General features: G+C 47.8%; 10 protein-coding genes across 10 annotated transcripts; 2 read left to right on the top strand and 8 right to left on the bottom strand.

Moving 5' to 3' along the window:
* Positions 1-235: 235 nt before the first annotated feature.
* On the top strand, positions 236-1,463 carry TRUGW13939_11180 (uncharacterized protein; the record flags this gene model as incomplete). Its single annotated transcript, XM_035494288.1, has 3 exons — positions 236-394; positions 470-1,171; positions 1,227-1,463. The coding sequence occupies 3 exons, from the start codon at positions 236-238 to the stop codon at positions 1,461-1,463; spliced, it is 1,098 nt and encodes a 365-aa protein (XP_035350181.1).
* A 526-nt stretch (positions 1,464-1,989) lies between these two features.
* Positions 1,990-3,332, top strand: TRUGW13939_11181 (uncharacterized protein; the record flags this gene model as incomplete). Its single annotated transcript, XM_035494289.1, has 3 exons — positions 1,990-2,764; positions 2,821-3,049; positions 3,125-3,332. 3 exons carry the CDS (start codon positions 1,990-1,992, stop codon positions 3,330-3,332), a joined length of 1,212 nt encoding a protein of 403 aa, XP_035350182.1.
* A 458-nt stretch (positions 3,333-3,790) lies between these two features.
* Positions 3,791-4,608, bottom strand: TRUGW13939_11182 (uncharacterized protein; the record flags this gene model as incomplete). Its single annotated transcript, XM_035494290.1, has 5 exons — positions 3,791-3,851; positions 3,902-4,315; positions 4,377-4,435; positions 4,494-4,526; positions 4,576-4,608. 5 exons carry the CDS (start codon positions 4,606-4,608, stop codon positions 3,791-3,793), a joined length of 600 nt encoding a protein of 199 aa, XP_035350183.1.
* Positions 4,609-6,233: 1,625 nt separating this feature from the next.
* Positions 6,234-6,708, bottom strand: TRUGW13939_11183 (uncharacterized protein; the record flags this gene model as incomplete). The annotated part of the gene is made up of 3 exons (XM_035494291.1): positions 6,234-6,387; positions 6,456-6,577; positions 6,646-6,708. 3 exons carry the CDS (start codon positions 6,706-6,708, stop codon positions 6,234-6,236), a joined length of 339 nt encoding a protein of 112 aa, XP_035350184.1.
* Positions 6,709-7,136: 428 nt separating this feature from the next.
* TRUGW13939_11184 (uncharacterized protein) lies at positions 7,137-8,735 on the bottom strand (the record flags this gene model as incomplete). Its single annotated transcript, XM_035494292.1, has 2 exons — positions 7,137-8,549; positions 8,622-8,735. 2 exons carry the CDS (start codon positions 8,733-8,735, stop codon positions 7,137-7,139), a joined length of 1,527 nt encoding a protein of 508 aa, XP_035350185.1.
* Positions 8,736-9,803: 1,068 nt separating this feature from the next.
* TRUGW13939_11185 (uncharacterized protein) lies at positions 9,804-11,520 on the bottom strand (the record flags this gene model as incomplete). The annotated part of the gene is made up of 7 exons (XM_035494293.1): positions 9,804-9,810; positions 9,875-10,012; positions 10,079-10,125; positions 10,186-10,756; positions 10,816-11,093; positions 11,151-11,295; positions 11,357-11,520. The coding sequence occupies 7 exons, from the start codon at positions 11,518-11,520 to the stop codon at positions 9,804-9,806; spliced, it is 1,350 nt and encodes a 449-aa protein (XP_035350186.1).
* Positions 11,521-11,808: 288 nt separating this feature from the next.
* On the bottom strand, positions 11,809-14,024 carry TRUGW13939_11186 (uncharacterized protein; the record flags this gene model as incomplete). Its single annotated transcript, XM_035494294.1, has 4 exons — positions 11,809-12,780; positions 12,828-13,076; positions 13,132-13,813; positions 13,975-14,024. 4 exons carry the CDS (start codon positions 14,022-14,024, stop codon positions 11,809-11,811), a joined length of 1,953 nt encoding a protein of 650 aa, XP_035350187.1.
* Positions 14,025-15,019: 995 nt separating this feature from the next.
* On the bottom strand, positions 15,020-16,177 carry TRUGW13939_11187 (uncharacterized protein; the record flags this gene model as incomplete). Its single annotated transcript, XM_035494295.1, has 3 exons — positions 15,020-15,828; positions 15,893-16,098; positions 16,158-16,177. The coding sequence occupies 3 exons, from the start codon at positions 16,175-16,177 to the stop codon at positions 15,020-15,022; spliced, it is 1,035 nt and encodes a 344-aa protein (XP_035350188.1).
* Positions 16,178-17,356: 1,179 nt separating this feature from the next.
* On the bottom strand, positions 17,357-18,610 carry TRUGW13939_11188 (uncharacterized protein; the record flags this gene model as incomplete). Its single annotated transcript, XM_035494296.1, has 2 exons — positions 17,357-18,146; positions 18,201-18,610. The coding sequence occupies 2 exons, from the start codon at positions 18,608-18,610 to the stop codon at positions 17,357-17,359; spliced, it is 1,200 nt and encodes a 399-aa protein (XP_035350189.1).
* A 1,242-nt stretch (positions 18,611-19,852) lies between these two features.
* TRUGW13939_11189 (uncharacterized protein) lies at positions 19,853-21,389 on the bottom strand (the record flags this gene model as incomplete). The annotated part of the gene is made up of 3 exons (XM_035494297.1): positions 19,853-20,329; positions 20,387-20,921; positions 20,971-21,389. The coding sequence occupies 3 exons, from the start codon at positions 21,387-21,389 to the stop codon at positions 19,853-19,855; spliced, it is 1,431 nt and encodes a 476-aa protein (XP_035350190.1).
* Positions 21,390-21,764: the final 375 nt, after the last annotated feature.

Genomic DNA, 21,764 nt, shown 5'->3' on the forward strand with positions numbered 1-21,764 from the left:
TTTACTGATTAATCACTGCGCTATATGCTTTTAGTGCAAAAAAGTAGTAGTGTACGTACTACGTACCACTACTTACCAACTATCTTGCGATGAGCGGTGACGGTTTTACATATTCTTCAAGAGTTTCAGTCAATGCAAGCCATCGTCTTTTCCCTGCCGCGCCTTGCTTCCACCGAGGATTCCTGGTGGCGACTATCGCTAGACTGCGAATAAGACGACCAGGACTCGAGGTCCGATGCAGTTGACACAGGAAATGTCCGAGACCTTGCGGAGTACTTCCCGTGGTCTGCAAGCCCCTGTTCACGGCGAGGATAACAACCGATTGGCGACAAAAGAAGGTCCGAGTAGCAGTGGTAGTGTATTGCCAACATTAGACGAGCCTCTTCAGGTTGATGTATGTTTTCTTTTTTTTTTTTTTCCCTTTATCTTTCATACCCCGCAGGACGAGTCTGACCCGAAAAAAAAAAAGAGCGATTTCAGCGACCTCAGCGACACAACCTCCTCAATCGACGACCGCACGACCATCGTCTCCTCGATCAAAAACTACAAATACGAAAACGGGCGCCGCTACCATTCCTTCCGCGACGGCGAGTACCTGCTCCCAAATGACGACCGCGAACAAGACCGGCTGGACCTGAGCCACCACATCTTCAAACTGACCCTCAACGGCGACCTGTTCCGCGCCCCGATCGACAACCCACAGAGCGTGCTCGACTTCGGCACGGGGACGGGCCTGTGGGCGATTGATCTGGCCGAACAGTTTCCCGGCGCAGAGGTGCTCGGCACCGACCTCAGCCCGATCCAGCCATCATGGGTCCCCTCAAACTGCCGTTTCGAGGTCGACGATGCCGAGAGTGATTGGCTGTATGGGCATCAGAGTATAGACTTTATACATTCGCGCGGCATGTCTGGCTCGATCCGCGACTGGGCTAAACTGTTTGGACAGACGATGGAGTGTTTGCGGCCGGGGGGATGGCTCGAGGTCCAGGAGTATGAGACGGTGGCGCTCTCCGATGACAATTCGTTTGCGTTGGCTGCCAATTTTAATTTCTGGCAGGGGAAGCTCAACGAGGCGAGTCAGATTTTTGGCAAAGGGTTTATGGACTCTTCGTACCATAAGCAGCGTATGGAGGAGGCCGGCTTTGTCAATGTGACAGACGACGTCTACAAGGTATTATTTTTTTTTTCCCTTGAAACTTATTTATTCTGGAAACTAATAATCGCAGGTCCCCATGGGGTCTTGGCCCAAAGACAAACGCATGAAAGAAATCGGCAGATTCCAGCTGTACCAAATGCTCGAAGCCGTCGAGCCCTTTTCGCTAGCTGTCTTTACGCGCGTCTTGAAATGGACCCCAGAACAAACACGCGACCTGATTGAAAAGGTCAAGGCCGATCTGTGCAATCCAAAGGTGCACATGTACTCTCGATTTCACTACATATACGGTCAGAAGCCGGACAACTGACTCTTTTTCTTTTCTTTTTTTTTTTTTGGTGGTCATTACGACCGTTTTCTTTGCTATAAATCGCTATCTGGGCGGCTATCTGATTTTGAATACCTTTTCTTCACTGCATGGGTTTTGGTTCTTGGGAAAACTGGAGGTGTTTTGCTTTTATGCGTTGTTGTATATAGTACGATTGTTGTGATGAACTAATGAACATGCTGATTCTATTCTATTCGCCATTAATCAACAAGAAATACTCCATCATTGATATTCTGTACTCTGCCCTAAAATAAATAAAATATAGATCACCTGTCATTCTGCTTTAATTTGAAGATAATAACATGAGCATCTGCAGATCCGGCATCCAACCGGACGGGACCCAGTAAGATGATAAGCTCACCGCCTTTTGTTTACCCGCCTTTCTTTTTTTATTTGTCCCCGACCGGCAGAAAAAAAAAAATACAGAAAAGTAGCCCGTGGACCGTTCGTTCTACCCCCAGACAAACTCAAACTTCAAAAACCCATTGACTCAAAAAAAACCATCATCATGGGCGACAAAAAACGCAAGCGCGACGAGGCCGCCGCGGCCGCCGACCAAAAACCCAAACGAGTCAAGAACACGGCCAAGTACGAGCCCAAGGGCAACAAGGCGCGCAAGAAGGCTGCTGCTGCTGCGGGCAAAGGAGGTGCAGGACAAGGCGCGAATGCTATTCCTGTCAAAGCGAGGGAAAACATTCCTGCAGAAGGAGAGGACAACAAAAAAGAAAATGAAGAGCCGAAAGATTTCTTCATGATTGATACTACGCCAATGGATCAGGCGGAGGTGGAGGAGAAGCTCAAGTCGAAAAACGATAAGAAGAAGGAGAGGGTAGCCAAGAAGCAGGAAGAAAAGGACGAAAATGGCGAGGCAACCAATGGAGATGCCACTCCCGCGGTGCAACAGGGTAAAAAAGTCGGTCGCAAGACCCGGTTACAATTACCTCCCAAGAAGGAGAGGCGAGAGGCTAAGCTGGCCAGACAAGCGGCTAGAAAGGCCGATAAGAAGGAGAAGAAACAACTGAAGCATGAGCAGAATCAGAAGAAGGGAAAGAAGGGAAATAAGGAGGAAGAAAATGAGGAATCCTCTTCAGACTCTTCTTCAGACTCCTCATCCGACTCGTCGTCCGACTCTGACTCCGACTCCGACTCTGAGACTGAAAAGACTCCCAAGAAGACTCCCAAGGCCAAGGGAGCTTCCAAAGCCAAAGACACCACTGAAGCTGCTCCGACTGAAGACCAACCCACCGAGACAGGCAAAGCAGCCCGCTTCATCGTCTTTGTCGGTGCGTTTGTCTCTCTCCCTCCCTCTCTTTAAACAAAAACATACTGATAAATGTAGGAAACCTTCCCTTCACCGCCAACATCGAATCCGTCACCGCCCACTTCTCCAAAATCAATCCAGTCTCGGTGCGCATCGCAACCGACAAGAAGAAAACCACTGAATGCCGTGGCTTTGGCTTTGTCGAGTTTGAGCAGTATGACCGTATGCAGACGTGTTTGAAGCTGTACCACCATTCGTCCTTTGACGATGGTAAGAGTCCGGCCAGGAAGATTAATGTTGAACTCACGTAAGTTTCTCTCTCTTTTTTTTTCTCTCTAAATTCTCTTAGAGAAACAAGAAGGCAAGCTAATTCTTGTGACAGTGCCGGCGGCGGCGGAAAATCCAGCACGCGCAAGAACAAAATCAAAGAGAAAAACGAAAAACTAACAGAAGAGCGCGCCAAGATTGCCAAAGAAAACGGCAAGAAGAAGCAGCCGCAAAATGGAAAGGCGAATGAGGCCAAGGAGGGCAAGCAGGGGGGCGAGGAGCTTTCTGGTATCCATCCGAGCCGGTTGAACAATATGGCATAAGACAGACCTAGACCTCTTTGATATCTACTTGAAAAGTCGGAGTTTCGTTTGTTACTATTTTCGGGTTATTATTATACGCACTACTACCCAATTCATGCATAAATTCAAATCTACAGTTGAGAGAAACAAGTAGAATAAGACAACCCATTCAAGACTGGATCGCTCCTTGAATTCAAAGATGTATGTCTACCTGCTGGCACATAGCTGCGTCGCTTTGCTCAAAAAACCAAGAAAAACCAAGCAAAACCAAAAATTGCAAATATAAATGAACTGTACGTGAGATAATTCAGAGGGGGGGAAAATCATGACACTCGAACCAAATGAAGACGAGAGGATTATCGAACTTGCAAGCCTCGACGCCTCCCAAAGTGAACAAATCGGTATATGTATTATTGACGAAGAATTGAAGAGGATCTCGGGGATGGATTAGATACGCGGGAGTAGAGGCGTTGTCTTTTTTACATAATGAGACATTTTTTGGACCTGCTTTTGGCCTGTGGACGGGGATTGAGTACGGCTCTGTTGGGGGTTAGCAAACACCAAAACACATTTTTTCTTTTGGTTCGTACCGAATAGCCTCGTCAAAGACGCTCTTTAAGTTTCGTTGCGTCAGAGCAGAGCACTCCAGGTACTTGTGAGCCTTGATCTCTTTTGCAACAGCGAGCGCTTGCTCATACGAGACGGGCTCCATCTTCTTCGAGCGGAGGGTGTCTGTGGTAGCGCGATCTTCTCGCAAGTCCAGTTTGGTGCCGACCAGGATGATGGGCACGCCCGGCGCGTGGTGCTCAATCTCAGGATACCATTTGGCCCTGACGTTGTCGAAGGAAGGAGGGCTGACAATCGAAAAGCAGATCAAGAACACGTCGGTTTGCGGGTAGGAAAGCGGTCGGAGGCGGTCGTAATCTTCCTGTCCTGCGGTATCCCAAAGTCCCAGACTGATAGGTCGGCCGTCAACCATGACACTTGCGGAGTAGTTGTCGAAGCTTGAACAAAATTTAGCTGTAGGAAGCAGAGAAAGCTTGGCTGGACTGGGCTGAGACTAACACTGTGGGGATGTACTCCCCGGGAAAGGCATTGGTGGTGTATGAAATTAGAAGACATGTCTGCGACGTCTTAGCAACAAACAAACGCACCCTTAGGAGACAAGTGATGTATTCATACCTTGCCGACGGCACCGTCACCCGTCACCACGCACTGTTCCCATTAGCCTTGTTCGACGAATGCTGTCGGGCTGGCTTGATACCTTGAGTGACTGAGTAGCAGGGCCAGATGCCATTTTGACTGCTGCGGAATGGTATCGAACGCTTTTAAATACAAACGGCGAGAGGTGTGGAAAAAGTACGGCGGGTGAAATGCAGTCAAAGGGTATCTAGCACACAGTCAGCATGAGTGCATGATTCATCGCCAGAGCAAAGAGGCGGTCTCACCTAAATAGCACAGGGGCGGCACAGGGTCGGTCGTAAAACGGGGGAATCAAGGCCGAATTGGACGCAGCAGACGAGACTGCAAAGAAGCAGTGATTAGTCGAGATAGTCTTTTTTTCTCTTCTTCTTCCTATTTTGTGGCCGCGACAAAGAGAGCGAGCGAGGGTGGTTTTCTTTCTGGAGTAAAAGCAAAGGCGGGGAGGGGAGAAGTAGGTGAGGGTGTTTGCTTGCTTGCTCCTTCCTTCCTTCACAAGGGCGGGCGAGAAGCGACCCACCGAAACTAGTCTCAGTCAAACAACAGCGAACTTACCTTAGACAATGTTCCACGCAACCTCTCTTTTTATCACAATCGATGCCTCTCACAGTCCGGTCGCGAGCAGATGGAAATACAAAAAGCAAGCCCGCGAAGAGAAGTCGGACCGCCGATTGCACAGGCCATGCAGTTACTCACTAGATGCGACGGTAGCTTGACGCCCAGAGTGCTCAACAACGGTTCAGGGGCTTCCCGAAGACCAAAATTGCCCAAAACTTCCCCTGGCTGGCTTTTACAGTTTATTACTATTCGATTCGATTACATCTCGAGTCCGCGGACACTGGCTCGGATTTCAGTCTCTTGTTCCCGCCCTCTCACAGCGCCAGACGCGCGACAACACTGCAATGATCAGCCGGCGACAGAGTCAGTCTGCTGCAGTCCGCTCGTTGACTGGGCCGAACCAAGCTACGAGGGCGACGAGTCGACGACTAGTGTGCTAGGCTGCTAGCCCCATGGGCGGCGAGAGCTTTGATTAGAAGCTGTGCTCGACTCTCTGGCTGGCCTGGCAGTAGCTGCTGTAATCTGTGGCTAATAATAATAACGATCGGTTCGGGCGACTTACATGGTTCTTTTTTTTCGCCCGGCGCCAGTGGAGCTTCGAGCATGGACTTGTCGACTTGCGTGGGGATTGCGCTCTCTATTCGCTCTCGGGGGAACCAGCAAAGAGCCAAGGCTCTAAGCTAGGGTTTCACAGACTAGCTTTTCACAGGCTAGCTTCGGACCCGCAGCTAAAGCGAGCTCGCACGGATTTTCGATAGTGATAGTGCTGTGATACGACTGACTGACGATTAATTACTAGTATAGCAGCTTATCGGTACCGAGTCCGGACTCCGGAGTACGTACCTACTCGATTCAATTCGTTCCGCTGTGTTCGTATCTACCATCAACACCATCGACACCATCTGACAACTCTCGTATCCATATTGTGACACATGTGTAGCAATGGTGGCTCGAGCTCTCTATCTATCACATCCGAAACGCCACCGACTGCCTGACAGTTTGACAGTCTGACACGCAATGAGCCGCTTCTGCCGCCAAGCACGTTATGCATAGACGTACGTATTTCCAGTTTTAGAGTTTCATACCAGAACTAGTACATATTCTGAATCAATCTATATTTCGTCTCATATACGAAAAACCGTCTATCAACCCACATTTCCTCCCTCACAAACTGGCCTTGCTCTTGCTCTCATACCCTGCAACCAACGGCCCAACCTTGATATCCAAAGGCCCAGCCAAAAGGTCCTGTACCTGACCCACAAAACTCTTGAAATGGGAGGTAGCAGAGTGAGCCTTGTGGGCCTCTGCATTGGAATATCTATTAACTCCTCGTCAGTCTTGTCTGTTCTGCAACAAATACTTTGTAGTTAGTTGCATCTTCATTACTTCTCAATCATAACCAACTGATCCTGGCCCTCGCTGTTTTTCGTTTGAAAAGCAAAGTACCGTAGCACGTCGGGTTCGGTTTGGTGGACTGTGGAAGCTAAGGTTTTGAGTGCTTCGAGGACCTGTAACAATAATAATAAATAAATCAGTTATTTAGCCACCGCGGAGGAGGAGAGCAGGGAAATGTCACCTGTTCGAGTTTACCGTCCTTGACGGTAATCGTGGCTACTAGGTGTAGTAAATCGTCGGCCATTTTGTTCTGATATATATATATATATATACGTAGTGCGTCTAAAGAATGATCAAGTTTATTATATAGGATGAAGAAAGAGAAGAGGCTTATAAATACTAAATCGATGGGTCCCACTATTTGAGCTGCTGGCCAATTTGTAAGCAACCTTGTTTGTTCACGGAGACTTTATAATTGAGTTCAATTGATCCAGGGAATGAGATCAGTTGTTGCTTACCGAGTAGTATTTAAGGAATTATTACAAGAGGGAGAAATTTTTCTTAATGAATCTAGAAGAGGTGGTGGTTTATAGCTATGCAGTTGTGGCGGGGTTTACCGCGGCCCGTCGGCTGTACAGTATCTCTCATGTCTATACTAACTTGTATTGATACATGCTATAGTCATCATCCCCAAGTATATGTTCAATGCAGAAAAATACAGAGACAAACCAACTACACCCTCTCAAACCATATATACTTTCCCTCGCCCAACGAAGGCTCCAAGCCGATACCGAGCCGATCTGGTTTCCCGCTCGCCGCAACATGGAACTCGGCTGCATAATACGCATTACCCAATCCCGCGTTGTTCAGGCTTGCCAGGAAATAATTCGCAGAGACGTGCTTCAAGTCGACAATAGTGGGCAGCACATGGTTTTCTTCATTTGTACAGTCGGCACGCAACTTGCTGCCGGCCTCGACAAGCTCGAATGTTAGTGAGCCGTAGGCTGGATGAGTATATGTCCCCTCGAATGCGGAGATGGGCGGGGCGAGAGGGGTTGGTGGGTGATGGTTGTCGTCAGGGGAAAATGATTTGAATAGACGCTTGATCGCGTCGGCTGATGTTTCTGGATCCTTGGGTTCTTGTGGGGATTTGTCGTTGGGTGGAGGAATGGGGAGGTCCAAGACGCGGTGGAGGAGGTCTCGGTATAGCTTCTTATGCATAAAGCTAGCCCCAAGATTCGAGTTGGACATCATGACAAAGCCAAAATTCTTGCTCGGAATAAGGCCGACCAGAATGCATGTGCCAGGCCAACCGCCCGTGTGCCAGAAGTACTGACATCCCTGGTAGTTGTCGACAAACCAGCCGAGCGCGTACAAATGCACGCAATCGAGATCCATGTTCATGTTCATTGCACCTCGGGACTGAATCGTGCGCGGCTGGAACACAGCATCATGCCCGTCTTGAGTCATGGGCGTTGACCGGCTAAGCAACGCTTTGATCCATTTCTCATACTCGAGCACAGTACTGACAATCGCTCCCGTGCCTTCCATGGGTGCATAGTTGATATCCGGCTGAGGATTGTGCGTGTTCAATTCCTTGTTCCATTCGTATCCCTGGACCAGTCTGTCCTTGAGCCCGGGCGTCTTTTTCACCTGCTGGACATCGAAATATATATCTCGCATACCCAGAGGCTCCCAGATGCGCCGCTTGAGAAACGAGCCTAGTTTCTCGCCAGTCTTTTGCTCAAGCGCGTAGCTGATGGTGATAAACATGTAGTTATTGTAGTGAAACGTAGTGCGCGGCGCGTACGCCAGCGGCAAATGACGCAGAGCGCGAACTGCTTCTCGGATGGTTTCATGAGGGTGTGCAAGCTGAGTTCTGGGCCAGTGGTCTGGCAACCCAGTCCGGTGTGACAGGGCGTCTTCAAACGTGGTGTTTGCGGTGGCTTCGGGGTCGGCGAGGACGAAATCATCGCGAATCACAGACGAAACAGGTGTGTCCCATTTGAGCGGGGTCTCGCTGGACTTGGTATCCTCGATGACTAGAGCGGTGGCAGCTGCAGTGAATGCCTTTGTTGTGCTGCATCCCATGAACAGGGAGTCGGTGGTCAGCGGTTTGTTGGGTAGTTCTGCAACTCCGTAGGCCTGTAACATCATCGTCAGTATAAATATAAATAAATATAAATTCAAATCAGCGTGGAAAGTTTAGTAGTATACTTTAGACCACGACTCCCCATTATGAACAACAGCAACAGCAAGACCGGGGACCTTCCATTTCTCCAGTTCCTCTGCAACCACGACGTCCCACCCATGTAGCGCGGCGGCCAGCATTTTAGATAGATTGCTAGCAGGCGTTTCTTGAATTTCACATACCTATCGATGGCACTTTGCACAGAGGGAGGGAGTTCGGGTAGCATCGTTGTTACATGTGCAATGTTGTTGTTGGTGTTGGGAAAGCGGGGAAATGCATGTAAGCGGTCAGCGCGGAACGAGCAAATCGATAATGACTACAGTGGTATCAAAAATATAACAAGCCAAGACAGTGACTGTACTAAAAGGGACCCCTTAGTGCAGATCTTGGCACTTTTGTTGGCCTAGAACATCACATTGTCTGGGGTGAGGCCACATAGAGTACGGAAATATTGGCATTCGGAGTTTCTTGTAGTTTCGTACCATGGCATCGGAACACACATCACCGCCGTGGATGATATCCTTGTTCAGCGGATATTCAGATGGCTTTGGCGATGAGATTCGAGTTTCTTCTTGTCGTCCATTTTTCCATCTCTGCTCAGCATCGTATTGCAGCGATGTCGCCTCCCTGGTCATTTTGTCCACACAGGCGTCAAGAGGGGTTTGCTTATCCTCAACTGAACTATGGTAGGCGAATCACGTCTTGCAGTGTGTAAAGAGATTGACGCTTCTCCTCTTAAAGGATTCAAACTCAGTACATGTTTCTTATTAAATTTGCTAGGTTAGAGCAATAATGATGACTCTCATAACCTATTGACAGCTGCACCAAAGGACTTTCAGTCTTTTGGGCAGTCAATCTATGGTTTATCCTTAGCGCCGCCAACATGTGTTATTCTGCTTTTCAGTCTATCTTATTATTATTACATTTTATTTCCAAACGCCGAAACAGTATTATATATTTTTCTTGTCACGAAGAAGTCGACCACTCGCAGAAGCAAGGAACGGAATGTCGATGCTCTAAAGAACAGGCTGGTTGAATCGGCTTTTGGCTCGAATTTGAGGTCCATACCGATAGAAGATATAACTACCCCCAAAAGTACATTAGTAACAAGTCTTGTTTGCATTTCTCACTACATGACTCACGGAAATGGAAGCATAGCGACGGTCAAAAAAGCGAGAAATGATGTCGCCCATTGGTATCCAAGGGCCTCATACACTATAGACAACAATGACTGTCAGCCACATGATCGACCTTAGAATTGATTGTAAGATGAAGAGACTTGCTTTGGATTCCAAAGAGAGGGAATGCTGCGGCAAAGCTGCTTCGAAGGAACGCATTGGCCGCTAATGCACTTGCTGCGTATAATGGATACGCATCGACAAGGAAGGTGATTACGCCTTGGAAGACGAGAAAGACGCTAAGTATATACACTCAGTACGGGCTGTAACTTGTAATTCGGGGGTGATTCAGAGCGTGTACTTACCCACAACCGAAGAAGACGCTTCCAATAATGGGCATAATCCAATGAACCTGCAGGGAGTTAGAGATATTTGGATACCTTGGACGTAAAGACAAAGCCTCTCTACTCACTGATGCAGTACTGCTCCAGCCAAACCAAAACAGTCCAACTGTGATAAGAGGAGCACCGAGTATTGCTAGCGGAAGTCGAAATTCTGGAAGAAACACCTCCTTTTCATCGGATGACTTTGTTCGAACTAGTCTCTTTAGATTCCACCTCCAGAGAGGATCGAGGGCAACACCAAGGAACGTGCCAATAAGTTGACCGAGGAACGTCAACCCGATCTGCCATAAATTGAATCCATACAAGTTTGAGAAAACCAAAGGGAACGCACCGAAGAAAAGGTACAGGGTTCCGATTATAATCGCAGTGTATACGCAAAGACACAGACACATTGGCTCCAAAAACAGCAAGAGGAACGGGCGGTACATTGACCTCAACAAGGCTTGCTGCATTGATACCGCCTGAGGCTGTAAAACAGCAGCATCAGCTCCAGCACCAGTATCACATTCAGCTGAAGCGGCGTGTCGGCGGAGTGCCTTCTTGCGTAGAAGAACGGGAGCATATGTCTCTTTCATGAAGATGATGGTAACAAGCCAGAGTGACGAACTCCAGATGATGATCACATAGAACGACCAGCGCCTAACAATTGATAAGCTTGTTGCCGCACAAAGTCCCCAGCATCGAGTCAACTTGCTTACCACGAGGTGAATGAGTTGATGAATCCACCAATAAGTGGTCCGAGGACAGGCCCGGCAAACGGCGTTGCGGTGTATACCATCATTGGAAGCTGCAGTGTTTCACGAGTGAACAGGTCGCCGATGGTACCTCCAGCCACGCTCTGAAATGCGGCACTTGACAGGCCACCCAGCATTCGGCCAGCGAGCATCGTTCCGAAATTATCGGCTGCTGCACATGGAATGAGCCATATCGTAAACAGAGCCAGGGAAACAAAGTATATTGGGCGTCGTCCATAGAACTAGAAGATGTCAGTTTCTATTCAAGAACATATATAGCAGAATATACTGCGGATTACCTCGGAGATAGGGGCAACAAACATAGGCCCAACGCCCATGCCAAAGATGAACAGGGATAACCCTACAGTAGCGACTAACTCTGATATATGAAACTGGACTGTGATTTGGTTGTAGATGGACGAGTACAATGCTGAGGTACATGTTCTGCAGGTCGAAATTTGTTAAGCATGGTATTTTCAAATGCTTCTCGAGGCTGCGAGCTTACACACAGAGTGAACTAGACGAAACAGTAATGACTATGACCCATTTTCGCCAAGTGGCAAAGTTTTTAGGGTTCTCTGGATCATCTGGACCATCCCAGTCGGCAAGAAGATCATTTTTCTCGCCAATTTTCTTCTCGGTTGACGAGATCGGGGCAGACGAAGACATTGCTGGTCAAAGATAGTTTTATTATTTAGTACTACATGAAGATATGACTTGTTTGTATATATACATGTTCCCAAATTGTGTATATGTCAGCTCAGAATTCATTGTAGCGAAAATATTCTCCTTGATATGAGAAAACCTCCTTTCGGTTCCGCTTCCGCCTATAATTACCTATCGTACTGCGGAAGCGGAAGGACGATTGCTAACCAGAGATCCGCTTTAATTGTCTGTCACTTTGTAATATTATTATTTAATTATAATGACCGAATTTTTTTCAAAGACACTAAGAGATCACGTATTCCAGAATAGTGGATTCAGTGCCTCAGATAGTTCGTTCGCGTTACTCCACTCAGGCGCGGTAGAATGTTCCCACGACGGTTTCTCAGTGAGGCGGCTTTCAAATTCATTACTCTCATTATTATTACCCTGGTCGGAGTGAACAGTTGTGCGAGGGAGATACATCCCAATTTCCTCCAGCAGATTGGTCAGTTCGGCACTCATTCCAGTCCCGGTCATTGGAACATCGGCCTCGTCCTTGCCCTCTACAGGAAGATGTTGTGGCTGAATATCAGCGTTATGAGGTGTAGTTGCTCTTGAGGTTTGATATCTCTTGACAGGAGATAGGACACCGAGCCTCTCACCAACCTCCCGGAGATCTTGAACGGCTTTCCACAGTCGTTTTGCAACTCTCGACTTGGTGTTCAAGACCTTGACGATCTCGAGAGCCATAAAGACCTCCTCTTGAACACAGGCACAAAAGTCCGCCGGATCATGAAAACATGCCAAAAAGATAATTGCCAAAGAAGACAGCACAAAAAAATTGAACAGCGTCTGCTGAGTTTTGTAAGAATTGGTAGCTTTATGCGTCTGATATAGGACACGAATTGTGTCTTTTGCAAGGTGCACACATAACACTGCCTGTGGCATATTCTGCGTGATATTGGCGTATCCATAGAGAATAGGCCGATAGATCAAGATGCGCATGATATTTCCCCGGACATACATTTGGATTTGGAGTTGTCTGGGAACCGTATTGAGTCCAACCATGACGCTGTATGGGTTCGGGCACTTGAGAGATTCTGGCAACCGTTCGTACCATTGGAGGACCTGTGAATCGAGATTTTCCATGCAATCCCTTCGTAGTTTCGAGATTTCCCCTGTTCCAAGACCGGAATACCAGACTTTGGAACTAATTCGACAGTATGGAATCATAGCCTTGAGATAGATATAGGAATCGTCCTGGTGAAAAACGTTGGCATCTAACTTCAATTCAAAGAAACTCTTTGGTTCATATTTCGGGTGCTACATACCGGCTCCGGAAGAGAAGGGTCAATATCGTCTTCATATATCGAAAAGGGTAACCCAGTGCCAAAGCTCCAACGGCGATCCAAGGCAAAAACCGACCAGAATAGGACCAGGGCAGATCGAGAGTTTTCTTCATCGAACTTTGAGTATCCCTGCGTATGATGTAGTCCCAGCTCAAGACATTGTCTCGCGGCAATGCCGACAGTGCGCCAAGCCAGTCTTTCGTCTTCATCTGCATAGAAATGATACCGAGCCTATATTATTTCAGACACTGTACCGTGGGGAAAATTCAAACGAGTGGCAACTTACTGCTAAAACAAGAGTACTGATACTTGTGAGAGATATTGGGGCCCATATCTTCTTTTCCAAATTATTCCTGATCGAATGGAATAATGACCTACCCAGCTCGCTCTCTCCGGCGCTCTCTCTCATCAGAGATATTGCTATCACAAGTACGATGATATCTTTGTCATCACCCGCGCTCATCCAGCTTCCCTTCGCATCCTCGACTGTTCTGAGAGCTTCAATGTGGTTCATAATCTTATCCATGTCCAGAAGAGGATACATGATATTGGTCTCTTCTGCAAACACCTTGCACAAGCGTAGCGCTTCTTCCCATGAAATGAGACCGAGAGGGTTTCGTATATGTTGCGGTACTTCAGGATCGTCATCCGCTGAATAGTAGTCAAGGGGGTTATCGTCGCCGGTTGACTCAGTCATTAGCCCCATGGATTGCAAATTGCCTCGCGCAATATCAAATGTGAAAGCAGTGCCTGCAGGACCGTGGTATAGGCAATCTTTTCGATGCGGGGCACTGCTTGTATCTGAATTCATGATAGGCGCGGGACCCTGCCTCTCCCCAGATCCAGGAGTATCGTGCTCATTCTTGGATTCGGAATCTCGATGTTCTGTGGCTTGCTTCAATTGTGCGGATACAGCTTCTAATTCTACCTGAAGTGAAGTGATCTGGGATCTCAGACTTGTTATATCCCTAAAGCATGGTTAAAAGCCTATTCGTATCAGGGAGGTGCATAGATAGTACAATGATTCTGGGGCATCTAAGCCTGTTGGCGGCCTTGGCTTCATATTAGTGACATAATGACCTGCATTTCACTTAGTCTCTATTAATTAAGCCGAGGATGGCCCACGGACAAGTCAAATCCAGATTCCCACACCGACGACACGGTTGTTGCCCATTGCATTTGACCTTGCGTCTTCTGCATTCCTCACTGCCATTGTTAGCACTAGCGCTCACCGGGTGTTGACATGCAACCACACCATGCATTTTGAGTATAAGGCTTCCGTCGCCCTTTGCTACACGGTTAATAAGCGTGTATTCAATAAAAAGAAAAGGGGGGGGGGGTTCGGCCGGCATACGGTTGTCCAGCTGGACTTGCTAGCTGACTTGCCATGTTTTCTCTCTGGAGGTCTTATTTCAGGTATGGATCTTCGCTTTCCAGGTTTCTTCCGATGATAAATAGTAATCTCCCCCAGGCAGATACCTCTAGCGCTATGAATTTGCTTGATCTGGGAACTCTGCCAACTCCGAAAATATCTCTTGATGAATTTATAATGGTTGGTAATGTCTCCATATGCTCATGAACGGTTGTGTCACATTTCGAATATGCTGTTGAGGATATAGAAAGAGGTGAAATTGCCTTGTATCGGACAAAAGAATTCGACGTTTCTGCAAGGCTTAGAACGAGTTGGCTCCGAGAACAAAAGTCAAAACAACTTGGAAGGTGACCACATGGATTAGTCAGCCACATACCGGAGATTTCTGTACATTTCGGATGTCCATATAAGAAAAAAGTAGTGAGAAACAAGTCTATATTTGTTACTTATGATAATGCGACATCTGACCGCCATGGGCTGAAGAAATTTCTTTTATCCATTCAATCATTGAGTACAAATCGACGACTAGTGAAATGTACTTGCCCGAACCACACATTTCCGCGGATTACAATACTAGCCCTAGAAAGTCAAAGTAGATTTCCAAGTTTTGAGAAGTTAAACTTCCTGGACGTGTGTGTGGACTTTTAGCAAAACACCCACAAGTCAATTATTAGTACTAAGATCAAATGAAGGGCTGTTCTTTACACCTCATAGGGCAACACCGTTCAACATACAACCTTCAATGTCATGTCTTTAAAGTCCTAGTGTCATGGATACATGTATAGCACGGTAAATTTCCCACTTAAGATATCCCCAGAGCTTTAGCCTCCACATCAACTGCCTCGGAAACAGATTCCCACAGGCCTGGTTGGCGTGGTTCCCAGCCAAGTCGACGAATGCGCGCTCCAATTCCCAGTGAGTTTACTCCCCAAATCGCAGGCCCTGGTGTAGGATCCCCTCGAATCTGCAAGCACTCTTCTACAGAGAGCGGCTCAACATCGGTGGTTTTCAGATAACCCTTCTCGAACGCATCTGTCGCAACGGCCTTGGCTACGTCTTTCCAGACATGTTGCCCGTTTTCGACAAAGTAGTAGCCATCTGCGTTCCAATCTGCCTTTCCACCCCCTTTCAAGGCTTCCTCCACAAGAAGAACGTACGCATCCGCCAAATCAGCGACGTGGACGTGCCTCCACTCGTTCTCTCCCTGACGGACAGTCAGTGCTTTCCCCCTGCGTAGAGAAGCGTTTGCCAGCTCTGGCAACTGAACACTGCGTTTCCTAACTGGACCAATGCCGGTGCCGTAAATCGTAGGTGGGCAGACGATCGCTGTCTTAATTTTGGGATGTTCGACCGGGTCGCCGGTGGCTGCATCAATCACGATCTTATCGATATTGCGATGCCAACGATCGATCGAGAATGATGTGATTACCTTAATGTCGTCAATGTCGTCGTACACCCTGTCAGGGGGGAGGCCATAGTCCTGAGAGGGATCTCCCAGTATACCCGTTCCTGAGGTATGAATAAGAAATCCCTGTGGACTACCTGCTGGTTTAGACCTGATGCCATTGATAATTGCAGTAACTGCGACAGGATGATCTGCGGAGGCGCATTCTAGATACATAAACGTGATCATTAGCGAGGTGCCATTGGGGGGTGGGGGATTGGTCAGGCATACGAAGTACTATGTCTGCTTCAGCGCTTTGCTTTTCTAGTATCTCCACACTGTCAAGGTCGCCTATGGTAGTTTTGACATGTGACAAAACAGACTTGACAATTTCTGCTTGTCCTAGGTTACGGACAAGGGCAACAATCTCCAATTCAGGGTATTTCCGTGTCAGATGGACCACGGTCTGGCCACCAATGTATCCCGTGATCCCTGTACTGTCTCTAGTCAACACCCCAAGGTCTCCATCTACATTGGACATGGAAGACACACATACACAAAAACTCTTGGAGCCATAGCGACGAAAGAAAGATAGTTGATATGTCTGTCCTGTTCATGTTGGCAGACAAAATGCCATGCTTTTATAGCCAATAAACCCCGGAAATGAATGTGTAGTTTTCCGGATTACCAATGACTTTTAATCTAAAGACCATACGTAGCTAACCCTAAAAGTCCATTACTGTATTAGGTTCCGCTTCCGCGGACGATGTACGTAAGGCGACCCTGTCCGGATCATCATTGAATAGAAGCCAACTGATGAGGATTGGCTGTGCTGAGTAAGGAATCTGTCAGTTAAACAAAAACGACTCGTGATACCACTGTAATACCGTGCAACGACCCGATATATGCTATGAGCTTCTAGCCGCTTCCCAATCCGCAACTGCAGAGAATTTGCCCCTCGTGAATGTGCCAAGTAAAACCCTAAACCCAAAGTCATTATTCCGCATGTCCAGAAAACGGCCAGAACTGATGCCGGCGTTTCTTATCACTTCGCGATGTGGAATCTGATCATTGGAGCCACAAGGACCATTGGATGGCGAATCAACCAGAAAGAGTACTGGAAGGGGAGCAAGCCTCAGTCGCGCACAATCCAGAGCGAGATCACGTTCGATCGACACATGGTCTTCTCAAACTTTTATTACCACTACACTAAAAAGGGTTCCCTTAGTGGGGATTTTGTACCTGGTTGACAAGTTATTTTCTATGCAATCTCTTGGCATTTAAACTTAGAAAATTATATACATATTAAACATTTGTAATGGTAAGTGTGTAGATGTTTTGTAGCGTTGCAACACCACGCAATGTTGCCACAACGTTGCAAAACTGTAAACTGGTATTGTCTATACAGAAAAGACTGTGTAATTTGATGTTATCATACTTTCCCTCCCTGGTTTTGCTTTCTCATCCCCTCCTCCGCTCAATTGGACGATTACAGATACAGCTCGTATATTAAACACGCTGATGGTAGAAGTCCTGGGATATGAAACCTACGCAATACACGGAACGGACTGGGGTAGCGCTGTTTGATGCCCTATAATATGTACAACAATCTCATGTTCTCCGAAGCGGAGCAGGTAGAAGAGAAGTATCTTTTCTGACTCGAGGAACGTTCCCTTCCTTTTCTCTTTGTGGAAAGAACCATCTAATAAACATAGCAATGCACTGGTGCTTTTGTTCCAACATCAAATTTGTCACTTACTCAGCCCAGATGACGCTGCTCAAGCCGTCCTCCTGGCCGGGGGTCCCCTGGGCACCGAACTGAAGCTGGGCCACAAGGCTCCCGAGAGCACCGGTCTTCGGGTTGCGCTCGACAATAGCAACGTCGGACGACGCCTCGTTACCAATGGCAAGCAGAGTGCCGGCTTTATTGACGACAAACGTACGTGGTGTCTTGCCATACGAGGTGGTCAGGTTGTTGAGAGCCAGCGAACCGTCTGTAGTAGACGCCTGCAGGAAAGCTATCGAGTCACTGGGAGGGAAAGCCTGGTCGTTGCGCAGCGACACATACACGTCCTTGTCGTCAAAAACATGCACTTCGGCCATAGTCGCGTTGCTGGGGATGTCTTTTGGGTACGGCACGATCTCGCCGTCCTCCTCGAGAACAAGACAGCTGTCGCCGTACGTGACCTTGTAGGTGCTGACTGTGTTGGCGAGCTCATTCGAGATATAGAGCACAGTGTTTTCGTCGAGACCTGTAGTCCACCACGCCCCATGGCGTGGACCGTTCCCGCCCTTGACAGCAAAGGCATCGCACTGGCTGAGCTCCCCTCTCGCTTTGTCAATAGTAAAGATGCGGATCCTGTCGGAGCCTAGATCAGACACCAGTACATACTCACCCTTGGGATCAATAAAGGTTTCGTGCGGGTGCGCCGCATCCTGGCGCGAGGGGACAGTCGGCGGGCCTGGCAAGGTGAATTCAAATGTCTGCAGCGCGGTCGAGTCGTCTGAGATGGGTAACGCAAAGTTGGATACAGCGGAGCCTTGGCTGCGAGGATTGTCAGACCTTCTTTTCCTTTTCTGGTTGTAAGGAGGAACATACTAGTGGGCAATGGCCAGATAGTTCCGCCCGTCGATATCATTATAAATCACACTGGCCACGCCGCCGGGCAGTGTGGTCACTTTGGCAGTCTGGCTCAGCGTGCCGTTACCTGATACTATAAAGCTGGACAGCGTGCCATTGCCAATGCTCGCGTTGAACCCAGACTCGTCGACGCAGTACAGCGTGCGGCCGGCCGAGTCGTACGTGAGCCAGCTGGGCATGTCGCCGCAAGCCTTCAGCGAGCCGGCCAGCGTCAGGCTGCGCTCGACGGTGTCCAGGGCGAGAGTGTAGATATGGCCATCGTAGTGGGAGACGTACAGTGTCGGGTTGGTTGTGTTGGTGGTGGTCGGTAGCGCGCAGACGGTGCAGACGAAGGTGATGGCGACGGCGAGGTGGGAGATGGCGCGCATGTTAATGTTTCTTTTATTCCTTCTTATAGAGTTGACTTAAGATCTTAGTACGGTTGTTGTGTTCAATTGCGTTTCCGTGCACCTGCTTTATAAAGTAAACCGGCAACTGTAAATTGCACAGTGCTCCCTGCTACTGAGCAGTAGAACTGCATGGGGAAACTAGCCGGAGGGCGCTATGAATATATCCGGAGAACTTTCAGAGAGCTTATGGTGTGGATATATCAATCAATGTTTTAATTGAAAAACACGGAAAAATTGCATTGAGCCAAAAAATGCGTTGAGCCGATGCGCAATCAAAACAGGGGAGTGGTAGGTAAGTAGGCGGTACGGTTAAACTCTGATTGAAATATAATATTCTTAAGCTAACATACTATTAGGTACCTGATTAAACAGTTGAACCAATGAACATGTGTTTAATCTATTCGAAATATAACCTAGGACGTGAGGAATAGCCAGGGGGTTCCCTGTTCTTAAAAGGGGAATATCGGCTACCTAGTACGAGAACCAGCCATTTCGCCGCATATGATTGATTGATTGATTGATTTCCATATGTTCCCCCTATATAGCTCTTCCAGGGTCATTTGCTACACATGTTCCCCCACCCCCATGGGCGGTTTTCCCCGCCTGCAACTTTCTTTCCCAGTGTCGATCATTTCCTGTCTTCAATATTGAAGGCGATGTAAATTTCCAACAGAAGAGTTGGGGAACACACAAATAAAATAAGAGGGGCTAAGAAAAACAGCGGCGTCAGTATCTCTATCAGAGATGGTCAATGTCACTATAAAGGATCTGCGGGATACACATCTTAAGCTAACAACTGAAGACAATCCTGTAGTCGGTCCGCTAATGCACATACTAGTGGCACAGCATCCAGGCAGTCCGAACGAGGGCGGGTCGCCTATATATAAAACAAGAGAGCCAAGAGAGGCTCTGTCACTGCTATCAGGATCACAAGTTCTAATAACGGCTAGAAAAGAAGTCAAAGATTGAAAAAGAAACATATATCTAAGATAAATCATTCACCATAGAAGAGAAGAGTTGAGAAATGATCTATATACCAGGTTCTCAGGAGGTTGGTCTGATTATTTTGAACGAACGCGACTACTTGTATATTTCAGACTACAACTAAGACTTGTTGGCGGTCTGCTTCATGGATCAGGCTCATCAACCGACCACACACACACACACCAGGAATAAATCCAAAGAGATTACATCCCCGAGAGCTTTGAGAACACGTCGATCCTACGCTGCTGTTGCCGGCTTAATCGATATCGGGTAATAGAATAGTTCCCCTGGGTCTATCTGCGCCTTCAATTCTTGCAGCCTGGACAAGCTTCCCCCCCAATAGACTTCCTGTGCTGTGGTGCGGTTCATGCGTGCATCTGCATAGTTGATATACATACCCCAGTCAGACTGCGGCAGGGGAGCAGTCGTCGTCGATACCCATCCGTCTAGAAACTCGAACCCATGGGCTGGGTAGTCACCGCTTATTACTCTGTCATAAAATTGGACAATGTACAGCTTGTCTCGATGCGCGTAGGAGGTTAGATTCGCGTCAGTCTTCCAGATTGCTGCGTTCGACCCGCCTTGTATGTCGATCTGCAACCACCAGATCCGAGTCACGTTCCTAGCAGTCTCGTACCAGTAGTTGACAAAGTTACTGGCAGATGTTCCATTTAGTCCTTTCAACGTTAAGCTTTTTGCGTAGAACGTTTCATGCTATAACCTGGTGAGTGTCACTATACTAACTAGGAGAGTGAGCGTCGAGTCACTAACTGCATTGTACGGGTAGGTTATGTTGAGCTCTGTATAGGCATAGTGTTCCAACACCTCAATCCAACCAGTGGTTTTGGCGGTAGAAAGGGAACCTCCAATCTTGTTTAACAGCGGCTCAAATGCATCTTCGAGTTCTGTCCTGTTTCCATAGTAAACTCCCTCAATAGAGCATCCCGAAAACGATGACACTGCGAGACGCATGTTGAGCTCCGCCGGCATGTCGTTTCTCGCGTAGTCTTCTATAGCTTCTAGGCCGGGTAGTGATGAGCTCTGATTCCATGGCAATTCTGCAGAAAACCAGGTTGCATTCTCCGGAGCCTCAAACGTCATGAACTGGTACGATGTGGCAATTCCAAAGTTCGAACCTGCGCCTAACATGGCCCGGAAAAGATCTGGATGGTCAACGTGAGAGCACTCAACGACGCTTGCATTTGCCAATACCACCGTCATACTTTTCACCCAATCCAGAGCTAACCCGTGGGTATGGGATGCCATGCCAAACCCGCCATGAAGGACATGGCCTGACACGCCAACGCTTTCAAAATTAGCCTTTTCTTTTTTGCTTTAGAAATGGTGTCACTCACCCAGGACATGTCCCGTGAGATATAGCCCGATGTCCCTGATTAAATAGTTCCAACGCCAGATGACCTAATCTTGCTCCAGGCTCGACAGTAGCAATGTTAGTCTTTGTGTCGAGTGTGACTCGGTCCATGTGATCTAGCTGGATCACAAGATGACCGTCTTCTCCACCAAGACCTAGTGATGCATAGGAATGGCCGCCTGCTTTCGGGGTCACCTTGACACCTTGTTCCCCACCGCAAGAGACCGCTGCTTGGATGTGATCTGATGTTGTTGGCACTGCAATTGCAGCTGGTGTATACACCAGTCGCTCGTTGAAGGATGAGCCATACAGTTCCCAATCTGTCGAATTAGGTACGAGAAACGGAACCCCCGCAGAATCAAGACATTGCGCCAGTGTCTCCTTTTTTATTGATGTATTCATATGAGTGGCCGCGAAGCAATAGCCAATGTAAAGCATAACTATCAGCTTCATGATGCTCAGAAATCGAACGGTTGGTAAGAGGTCAAGGCTGACTGAGACTACTTCAGTACTTGGAATAGTGTTGAAAGGGGCCACCATTCATGTTTATACTATAAAGAGAACGGACCCTGACGATATAGCATTATAGAGCATTCAGTCGTTCTGTGAAGCTTTCGTGCCTAGTGCAGATTATTTCCAGAATTTGGGCCAATCGCCAACCAACCCGCCCCATCCAACATGGTTTAACTCATTTATGCAATGATACTGCTACTCTGCACACTATACCGATATTATCCGGAGCAGCACTCGGTCAAATGCCTAAGGGGTAAATTTGAC

This window comes from Talaromyces rugulosus, chromosome VI (genome assembly GCF_013368755.1).
Source record: "Talaromyces rugulosus chromosome VI, complete sequence".
In the NCBI taxonomy this organism is placed as follows: domain Eukaryota; kingdom Fungi; phylum Ascomycota; class Eurotiomycetes; order Eurotiales; family Trichocomaceae; genus Talaromyces; species Talaromyces rugulosus.